Source organism: Erpetoichthys calabaricus, chromosome 8, assembly GCF_900747795.2.
Source record: "Erpetoichthys calabaricus chromosome 8, fErpCal1.3, whole genome shotgun sequence".
Taxonomy (NCBI): domain Eukaryota; kingdom Metazoa; phylum Chordata; class Cladistia; order Polypteriformes; family Polypteridae; genus Erpetoichthys; species Erpetoichthys calabaricus.
In genome coordinates, this window is record NC_041401.2 from 66116828 (window position 1) to 66128245 (window position 11418).

An 11418-nucleotide genomic window follows, 5' to 3' on the forward strand; every position below is an offset into this window, starting at 1 on the left:
GGTAAAGATCTTGTGTCCTATTTGACCTAACAACAAAAAAATTGCAAAACTCACTAGTTATATACAAATCACTAACTGTAAAAAATCTTTCATCAAAAAAGTGGTGTCCAAATAAAAACATGGCTTCTTTTCCTGTCTACTCTCCTTTTAATCTTTAACTGCAAATTTAAATGCACAAAGCTATTATGCTGGGGTGCCAGCAAAAATCTAGAAGACCTCAGTGTTTGCTATGGAAGATGTTTTGAAAGCACTCCTCTAGAAAAATGCCAAGTACTGTTGTGAAAGAGGTTGCTATTTTAAAAAGCCTTTGTATGTGCAGACAAAAATAGCTTTCCAGCACCATCACACCAGATTGCTCAGTTGAAAAAAAATAAATAAATAAATAAAGACATGCCCGATCTGAAAAAGTGATTATTTTTTCTGAGGTATTCAGATCAAATCTGCATCACAGACTACATTAAGTTTTGTTTCAAACACAGTGTACACTTTTCCAAATAAGAAGGCCTGGATTATTAAAGAGCTAAAAAGTCTCCTGAATGACAAGGAGTGAGCATTCGAATCTGGTGACAAACATGCCCTAAAGGGCATACAGGGAATGCTTAAGAAAAAGCTGCGTAACGAGGGTGAAGTTTGCAGAGCTAAAACAGAAAACAAACTAACTCAGAACAACATGAAAAATGTTAGTAGTTGATTGGACATAATTACTAGACTCAAACAATCCAGCGCTCAGGTGGTAGAAGGGAATGTGGACAAGACTAAACACTGAACCATTTATTTTTGGTAAAGATTCTCTCTCCTTCCACTATTACCTTCTTCCAATGGCCAGCTCCTCCCAACACCATTGTTAATGCATCAAGAGTTCTTGCCTCTGACCATCAGTATGGTTTGGCCATAACTGATGACCAAGTGAGGACACAACTGATGGGACTACACACAGTAAAAGCTAGGAGATTGCATGGAGTCAGTCTTCAAGTTCTTCAAGGGGTGTGATTTCCAACTTTATAGCATCCTCTACTTCCCATTCAGTCTGTCATGAAGGCTCCAGAAAGTACCATTGCTATGGAAAAACATCCTGCATTGTGCTTCTTCATCTAATGACTGTATACCAATGGCCCTTACATCCCACATCATGAACACTTTTGAGAGGCTGGTCCAGAACTACACAAATCCTTTTGTAAAAGACAAACTTGTACACAATGCAGTGTGTTTATCTCACAAAGGTTGGGTTGCAGTGGAAGATCCAATAACTTATCTGCTTTGCAAAGCATATTCAGATCTGGACAATGTGTTTGAGGATTATGTTTTTTTGATTTCTCCAGTGCCTTCAATACCTTCCAGCCACCTCTGTTAACACTAGAATTACCAGAGTCTATGAAAAAACTCGTAGATCCGGCCCACCTTAAAACCGTTCTCACCTCTCTTTTGTCTTCTAAATGTGCCGATTAACACGAGCAGCAAGCAGCCGGCTATTCCATTCCCAACCGCCACGGAAACGTTCACTAAGTTTTCCCAGCTCATGCTTTGTTTGATTATCTGGGAGTGACTGAAGTGCTGGAGTTTTAGAGTCGAAATAATAGATTGCTATTTGGAACACACGCATTTCATGTGTGTTCTGTTTCTACAGTAACCTGTGTAAACACATTTTTAAATCAGAAACATTTTTCATAAAAATGTAGGCATAAACTATATAATGTGTGAAGTCTGAAGTCCAAAGATCAAGTAAACACTTTCACAAAAGGTTCAAGGATGACACAACAGCTTCCGTGTCGTAGTGGTAAGATTTGCTGACTTGTAATTAAGAGTCCCCGGTTCGATCCCCACTCACTCCTATATTTGCTGTTTTCAGTAGTGAGCTGCTCCTTTTGTTAATATTATACAGTACACGCATACATTTGGTTTGCGTCTGTAACACGCGGTGTGCATTTATAGGACTTGAAAAAGTTACCTTTTTTTTTTTTTATTTTATTCTCTCTAAATCACGATACATACTACCGTCCATACAAAATGATGGCAGTGCAGGAACTCACGGAGAGAGACTGGGAGAGCCACAGAGAGTTGTGCGCAAACATTCTGCAAAATGTTCATCGAGACGCCATTGTCATGTGCAGCGGTGAGTCATATTTCCATTTGAATGGTTGCGTAAGTGAGCAAAACGTTCGCTATTGGGCTGAAACCAAACCTCGTGAACTTCACCAGAGAACCCTGCACAGTGAGTGTGTTACAGTTTGGTGGCATCGTAGGCCGTTACTTTTTTTGAGGAGGGGGGAGCAACAGTCACCATCACTTCAGAACATTACATTGAAATGCTAGAGAACTTTTTGCAACAGCTCATATGGCGCAGAGATCCATTCAAGTTTTGCGGAAGATGTTTCCAGGGCAGCTGATCTCCCTGCACAGTGAAGCTGAGTGGCCTTCACGTTTGCCTGATCTCATTCCGTGCAATTTCTTCTTGTGGGGCTCTCTCTAGTCAAAGGTATACACACACCGACCTCAAAATCTTTAAGCCCTCAAGGATGCTATTCGCCATGAAATTGCCACTATTCCCCTTGAGATGGCCAAACGAGTCATGCGAGTGTTAAGAAATCGTCTCGAAGAGTGTATGGCTAATGAGTGCCACCACCTTGAAGAAAACATTTTTAAAACACAGTGAAAAATATCAAAATATCAGTATTTTGTATATCCTTTTTTGTGTTGCAATGAAATTTATTTTATCTTGTAGCATTTTTGTAGAACAAACATTTGAATGTGGTACTTCTTTTTGGCTCACCCTATTATTTATTGACTAGTCATTAAGCCCATTACAATAACGGGCGGTAGAACAGTAGTGCATAAACATTAGTAGGAACAGTCTATATTAAATGGCAAGGGACTTTGACCTCATTCTTTTTGTTGGTCATATTTTTCTTTGTCTTTCAGCCTTTCTTTTGTTGATGTTTACTTGCTGAGCTAACCGTTCTTTGTGGGCTGCCGCCGTGTATTGTGTGTCTTTAATTTTCTGTGACAGTAACACTGTATTGTACGTCCGTAATATACCTTTAATTTTCTCTGGCGGTAATACAGGAGTGCGCGTCGGTAATATGCCTTTAATTTCCTCTGACAGTAATACTGGCTTGTATGTGGCTGTAATATGTGTCACTGTATTGTGTACCTTTAATTTCCTTTCGCAGTAATACTGGTTTGTATTTCCGTAAAACACCTGTAACTTTCTCTGACAGTAATATCGCGCATCGCACCGTGTCCCGCGCATGCGCACTTCACCAGAAGACACACACACACACGGACACACACAGGGATTTTATTAAAGAGGATTCTGCTTTTGTAACAAGCTCAATTTCTCCACTGGGAAAGATGAAGGTGCTCTCAATCTAATCCTTAGCAAGGCTTCAATATTAACTCTGTACCCAAAGCAAAGCAATTTTTTTTAGTTACACTGAAACACATCCTATTTTTACCCTAAAATCAATCACTATTACATCACAAAATTCCCAAAAGGCAAACTATCAGTATCTAAATAGGATAGGTTCTTTGACCTGAATAGAGCAAACTGAAGACCGTATGAAGGAACATAATGTTCTAAGTTTGAAAAATAACCCTGCCGTATACCAGGTCAAAACAAACAGCTTTGTCTGTTATAATTATTTCATATCGATTCAAAATATAGTCTAATTACAAGGCTGACAAAGGTCAAAATGATTTTCTAAACAGCAGCTGAAAATTTTAGAACAGTGAAGAACAGAATTATAGCTCCCACTTGTGGGCTAAGAGAGCACATCAGATTATATAAGAACATTCTCCACTACCCTATACTAGCAAAATCCACCAGCAAAGTACATGTTGAAAACAAGATATTTAAAGATATTTCACAGGGTTAACTATTCTGAGATATCAATTTTAAATCAGTTTATCAAGGTGTCCATATGAAAACATTTGTTCCTATATGGATAAGGAAAACATGATACAATTCATTTTAAGGTACTTAAATTGTAAGGATAACAGGAAAAAAAGGCTTTAATTTCTTATTTATCAGTGTTTATCTTGATTAAATATCACATCTTAAGAGTTTTGGCATAATCTTTAGTGAAAAAAACACATATGAAATATTTGAAAACAAAAATACACTCATCCAGAAGTGACTAATGCAAACTGATTTTCTTTGTATTAAAGCAGCTTCATCACCCTACCAATTTGACTTGAAGGTGATAAACCCAGTTATGTATTCATGTAAAATACATTTGTAACTTATAAAGACAATTCAGATTAAGATTTCTATTTCAACACTTCAACTGTGGCAAATGATAGTGATCTTCGTCATAATTATAAATTAACATTGTAACTGATACAGAATACTTGCCCCACTAAGGCATTCAACCAATATATTTATAACAAAGATATTTATCCAATGAATGAAAAGAAAGAATAAAATGTAGAAATATTCAAGAGTAAAGTGGACGTGAGAAATAGCTATAAAGATAGAGATAAGCAGTTTAGAGTGAAAGCATCCACAATGTATACTTTTTCAGCATAGAAGAAATGTACATAGAAAAAAATCAGAGGGCACTGGTGGCGAAACAATTCAATTAACATTCAAATACGACTATTATGTTTTCAACCAAATTAGAGAGATAGTTTTAGGAAAAATTGCATCAGTGAATGTGCTTTCATACTCTCAAAATTCTTTTGGTAAATAGCTTCAGACATTAGGTGCACACATTTAGAGAATAGCAAATGTAGTCATCCAATGTGTTATTCAATAATTATTTAATATATATATATATATATATATATATATATTATATATATATATATATATAATTATACACACACACACTCTCTCATTAACACTTAAAAGTTTGATGTAAATTTACCTGTCAGCCATCTGAGGGATTATATAATGCCCATTTTTATGATCTAAAAGGAAAAACAAAAAAAAAATAACCGCTATAATATTTAAATTTCAGTAATATCATGCATAGATATACTAGGTCCAATTTCAGAGTAATACATTGCTATGTAAAAGTTTGGGCACCCCGATAAAAAAAAAATCACAGTATCAACTTATAATTTGCTAAGCTTTTGAGGCAGTAACTTAATTTTAACATTTTAAATGTTATAGAAACAGCAACATTTCAGTAGTGAAATATTTTTTATTGGACCAACAAAACCAAATTAACGTGCAATTAAACAAAAATAGACAGGTGCATAAATTTGGGCGCCCCAAAGGAATAATTCCATCAATATTTAGTATAGCCTCCTTTTGCTGAAATAACAGGATGCAGACACCTCCTATAGCAACTGACAGTCCCTAAATTCTGGCTGATGGTATTTTGGCCCATTCTTCCATACAAAATGCCTCCATTTCAGTCAGGTTTGATGACTTCAAACTGTGGACAGTCTGCTTCAAATCAGTCCATACATTTTCAATGATGTTCAGACCTATGGATTGGGGTGGCCATTCCAGAACATTGTACTTGTGCCTCTGCATAAATTCCTTGGCAGATTTTGAATGCTGCTTTGGATCATTGTCGTGCTGAAACATCCAACTCCGGCTTAACTTCAACTTTGTGACTGACTCTTGAACATTCTTGTCAAGAATCTGCCAATACTGGGAAGAATTCATGCGGCCCTCAACTTTAACAAGGTTTCCAGTACCTGTGCTATCCACAGAGCCCCATAACATGATGGACCATCCGCCAAATTTACAGAAGGCAGCAAGTTCTTCTCCTGGAATGCTGTGTTGTTTTTTTTTCGCCATGCATAGCGCCTCTGTTTTGACCAAATAACTACCTTAGTTTCATCTGTCCACAATATTTTTTCCAAAATGTTTCTGGCTTGTCCAGATGCACTTTTGCATACCTTATGAGACTCTTCTTGGGGCAAATACTCAGAAAAGGATTTTTGCACATTACCCTTCCGCAGAGCTGTTTCCGGTCCAAAGTGCGCTTGACTGTGGAATGATGTACAGTACAATGATTTCATCAACAGCCAGATGTTCTTGTAGCTCTCTGGAGGTGGTATGTGGTTTGTTTGTGACCATTCTAACCAGCCTTTGGCTGTGCCTTTCAGATATTTTTTTGGCCTACCACATCTTTCCTGCACAAGGACTGTTCCTGTGGCCTTCCATTTCCTAACTACATTTCTGACTGTGGAGAAGGACAGTCCAAACCTTTCTGATAATTTCTTGTACCCTTCTCCTAATTCATAACGATTAATTATCTTAATTTTTAGGTCAGTAAAGAGTTCTTTAGAGGTTCCCATGTTGTCACTCTCTAAGAGAAAACCAAGGACAACCACAACTAGCAATTACCTAAGTTAAATAACCTTTTTCATGATTGGTTGCATCTATCTTTGTAGTTTAAGGTCTAATGAGCTAATCAAAGCAATTTTGGGCTGCAACCTGTCAGCATTAAATGAATACAGGTCTTCAAATTAATGCAATTAAAAGGGTGCCCAAACTTTTGCAAATCCGATTTTTTACATTTTATTTCATACAATTCCATAATGCTAATAGATTTTTGGTCTGAAAACATCACCTTGTCTACATTTCTCTAGTAAAAAAAAAAAGTCATATTTCTTATGAAGACAGAGCAAATTACCATGCAACTTCAGAGGGATGTCCAAACTTTTACATCGCACTGTATGTTAAAACATTTGAAAAACTTACCTGGCCGACGCCCACAAAGGTAAAAAGCCAGCCTGTCTGTGAGCTCATACTGGCACTCAACAAGTCTTTCAGCCAAATCCACATGAACAGCCTGCCTATCATGATTCAAAATTTAAAAATCAAAAATTGGCATCCATATACGAGATAAGTGAACAGGCAAAAGCTTTCAAAGCATACTTGGGATGTTACCTGGCATAATCCATTGGGGTTCTACCATTAATATCTGGTGCACCAGGGTCCGCTCCATATACTACAAGCAATTCTGCTTGTAAAACCTGACCAGCTTTGGCAGCCACATGAAGAGGTGTGGTTCCTTTTTCCTGTATAATTTAAAAGCAGAACTACATTTACAAAATACCATCTATTTTCAAACCTTTGCTGTACTGATAGTCTAGATCACATTTGCTTTATCATTTGCAGGTGCCATCTGTAGTATAATCTGATAAACACTATACAGTAAGCAAATTGCAAAAAACAAACCATGAAAAACTACAGGTCTAAAAGTAAGAAATGGAGATCCAAAAAACAAAAAAAAAAAAGCCAAAGGTTTGACATATTGGAGTATCCATTCCTTCCCAAATTCTTATCCTATTACAAGCAGAAAATAAAAAATTCACAACACAGCACTGAAGAGGATTTTTTTTCATTCATTCTTCTTACCGGATGGAAAAAATTGGCTTGAGCACCAAGAGAAAGCAACCGCAGGCAGGTTTCCAAATTGCCAGTCCGAACACTAGAGTGCAGTTGCTGGTAATGATAAAAAATATATATATATTCTGCTTATTTATAAATTCTGCTAGACAGTTCACAATTAAAAACCATGCCAACACTAGGAACTAAGCCCAACTTTAGCTCACCTTACTCAGATCCTTTGTAGTCACACCATCATCATCACGGCATGGCAACTTGTGAACAAAAGCCAGCATCTGGTACTTTGCACGAATGAATTCTGACTTTGTTGGACTACATTAAAGATTGTGAATGAGGAGATAAAAAAAACAATGTGTTAATAAGTAGGTAATATGGGAAACTTTTTTTTTTCTTTTTTTTAGAGCTGAAAATATGAAATATTAAAAAAAAGACAAAATAAATTCAACCATTTCAATCAAGCACATCAATGGAGAAATAAATAAATGACAACCAGGCCAGGCATCCTCCACTGAAATTAAGGCAGAAGTTGTTTTTTTTTTAATGATTTTAGTCCTTTTAAATGTGGTCCTTTAAAAGGGCCACACCTTGTGCAAGTGTGAAAAGAAAGCAAGTTTTTGTTTAGTACAGCAGGTCACATGTTAATTTTGAATAGGAAAAGGTTGCCTTAGAAAATACAGAGATGCTCATTTTAATAAATTACAACATTACCTCACTGCTTAATAAACTTAGCTTAAAAGGCAAATTAGGCTATTTTATTTGTTAACTTTTTTAATTTGTTAGGGTCCATCTTCTTCATAAACATATACATTTTATTAGAACTGTGGATTTTATTTCAGACAACCCATTTACCGTATATACTCACGGATAAGTTCTCCCGCGGATAAGTCAGGACTTGATTTTACAGTATAATTTCTGGTATTTTATAATGTCAGTTGTACAAGTCGAATGCGGAAAACTCACACTATTGGTAGTAGGGATTATGATATGCTAACGCCCACCTGAGAGAGTAACCACGGAGCACACTGCCCTTTTTTTTTCTCTATGTGGGTGCGGCAATGCGCCGTATCAGCATGTGCTCCTAACCCCTCTATCTCTCTCCCTCTATTGACCCTACATGACCACGCGGTAATACCCAAACTGTTCTGAAGCAATGCTTGCACATTCTGTGTTTTTTGTATCTCACACCTTCATAACACCTTTATCGCCATAGCATCCCTTATCTACGATGAAGCGTTTGATCAGAAGAAAATATGAAGCTGGTTTTAAATTAAAAGTCATTGAAGTAGGGAAAAAAAATTGGTAACTGCGCTGCTGCAACACAATTCGATGCGTCTGAGAAACTGATGCAAGATTGGAGGAGGCAAGAAGATGTTTTAAAAAAAAAAAAAAAATTTAAAAATTAAGTGTCGCATTTTTGAACTTGGGTATAAGTTGGGGTCTAATTTTATGATCAATTTTTCGGGTTTCAAGATCTGTCTTATACGTGAGCATATATGGTAATGTGTTTCAGCTTTTTTGTTAATTTTACACATACAGTGGATTCAGAATGTGTTCAGACCCCTTCACTTTTTCACATTTAGTTATGCTTCAACCTTGTGCTAGAATCATTTCAATTTGTTTTCACCCATGTGAAGCAGCATACAGTACCCCAGGAATGACAAAGTGAAAACAAGGTTTTAGAATATTTTTGAAATGAAAAATAAAAAACAAGAATCACTTTAGCACAAGTATTCAGAAACTTTGATATGGCATTTGAAATTTGGCTCAGAAACATACTATTCCACTGATCATCTTTGAAATTTTTCTATACCTTGTTTTTAGTCCATTTGTGGCAAATTCAGATAGACTGGACAATACTAGGATAAGCATGCATCTATCTTTATAAGGTTTCACAGTTGTTATCATAACAAAAACCAAGGAATGAGGTCAATAGAATTGCTTGCAGAGCTTAGACATGGGATCGTGTTTTGGGACAGATCTGGGGAGGGCTAAAGAAAAATCCTTCTGCAATGAAGGTTCCTAAGAGCATAGTGGCCTAATTTGTAACAACCATAACTCTTCCTAAAGCTAAACACCCAGCCAAACTGAGCAATTGTGGGAGAAGGCCCATGGTAAGAGAGGTGACAAAGAACCCAATAGTCACTCTGGTTGAGCTCCTGAGATTCTGTGTGGGGATGAGAGAAAAATAGGTGTTGCATACATAGGATCTGTAGACCAGTACATCTCAATATCTGGTTTTCTGATTATTCCCATCAACATCAAAATCCCAATGAATTTTTTCATTTCGTTTTCATCAGTGTCAAACCAAGCACGAACACGGGAATGTGGAGGTAAATTGGGATTTTTCTCAATAAACTGTGCTGCATACAGATTTGTCTGATGAACAAAATGTCTGATCAAATCAGGTGACACAAACAGCTCATAAAACTGCTCAGCAGTGTAATTGTTTACATCAACAATAAAGCCACACGTTCCCTCAAACGAATGCAGAAAAGGTAGTTCACCACGGGCAGCAGCCCAGCTGAGATGCTGGGGATACACCCACTCAGCGCCGTCATCCGATGCGTCTTCATTCACAGTATCATGCAGCGCACGTTGCTGCTCATCACTGTCGCTAAAATCTTCTTCAGAACTGCTACAATCATGATCAGAACTGTCCAAAATCGCCTGCAAAGCCTCACTTGAAGTCAGTTTACGTTTCGCCATATTCACAGCTGTTACATGCGAATCACGTCACATGACCGGCCAAAACAACCACAGACTTGTCGAAATACAACGTAGTAATAATACCCACGCCAAACCGTCAGTTATACTACTTGCCAGGCATTCATATAACCACAGGCAAATGTGCCGGATAATTCCGGCAGTATGGCGTTAGCAATAAAACAACGGTGCCGGATATATCCGGCAGAGGGCGGTTAAGGGGTTAAACGATTGCATGTCTTGGTGGGTTTGCGTAGCTTATTGTCAATATCTTTACACCTCTTTTTAAGACTTAATTTAAAAAGGTTTTCTTTTCTTCTTAATTAAAATTTAAAAGCAATACTTCACCGCTGCGAAGCCCCTTTAGCGCTGACGTCCGAGGTTCGATTACCGTAAGCGAGTGCAGTGAGTCTGTACGCCTGATGAGCCAAGAATAAGGGGGAAACACGTGTCGCGTACTCTTTGCATTATTTGACAGTAAACTATTTTCAACCATTCTATGATCTGCTTCTCACAGCTGAAGGCACCGTGGCTGATGTTACCTGACTTGCTGGCCAACCATAAGTGTTACCTGGTAGGTAACCACCCACTCACTTCACTCCCTTACGGGAATCGAACCTCAGACGTCAGCGCTAGAGGCGAAGCCCCTAAAATTGCGCCATGGCGTGTGGTTCGCTTATTTGACAGCATGTAGATCGGGGTAATTACATTCACGGCATTCGTAGTCTGATTCACAATCTGATTGCATGGGTGGTTACCTACCAGGTAACGCTTATGGTTGGCCAGCAAGTCAGCTCGAAGTGGTCACTCGAGTGAAGGCAGCTTCACAAAAAAACAGATCCTTAAACTGTTATTGGTATATTTTCCCTCAATTTAAAAAGGTTTTCTTTTCTTCTTAATAAAAATTTAAAAGCAGTACTTCGCCGGTGCGAAGCGCGTGGATTTCAGCGACTGACGCATACAGACATATTCATGAGTGCAGGTACTTCGGAAAGAAAGCACCGTGTAAACCTAAAGTTTAAATTAAGTTCATAGACTTACAAAAGGTTGCCATTGATTTGAGGCAAGATTGCTTTTCTCCTGTACAACTATACGTTGCATTCTCAAGAGTGTGCTTGCACAGCTTGGTCATATTACAACCGGAGTGCTGAACTGACAACGTGGTATACAAACAGAACTATAACAATCGTAATAAACGAACAAAAAAAAAACGCGAAGAACCCTTGGATTTAATAAAAAGGCTGCTTCCGTTGGCGAAGCAACAAAAAAGGAAGACCTTATATGGCGTTCGTTTATAAAACAGCAGAAAAGCTGTGTTAACGCTGCTTCACAAAAAAACAGATCCTTAAATTGTTATTGGGATATTTTCCCTCAATTTAAAAAGCTTTTCTTCTTAATAAAAA

The 11418-nt window shown here is 37.6% G+C and overlaps 1 protein-coding gene across 4 annotated transcripts in view; it reads right to left on the bottom strand.

Annotated features, from left to right (window-relative positions):
* git1 (G protein-coupled receptor kinase interacting ArfGAP 1) overlaps positions 1-11418 on the bottom strand; it is a 121751-nt gene that overhangs the window by 35122 nt on the left and 75211 nt on the right. For all 4 annotated transcript variants that reach the window (XM_051930845.1, XM_051930846.1, XM_051930847.1 and 1 more), the window contains 5 exons: positions 7519-7624; positions 7322-7408; positions 6851-6981; positions 6662-6756; positions 4866-4908 (listed from right to left, as the gene is read on the bottom strand). In XM_051930845.1, the coding sequence (XP_051786805.1) occupies positions 4866-4908; positions 6662-6756; positions 6851-6981; positions 7322-7408; positions 7519-7624 (462 nt within the window). The remainder of the gene's footprint in view (positions 1-4865; positions 4909-6661; positions 6757-6850; positions 6982-7321; positions 7409-7518; positions 7625-11418) is intronic.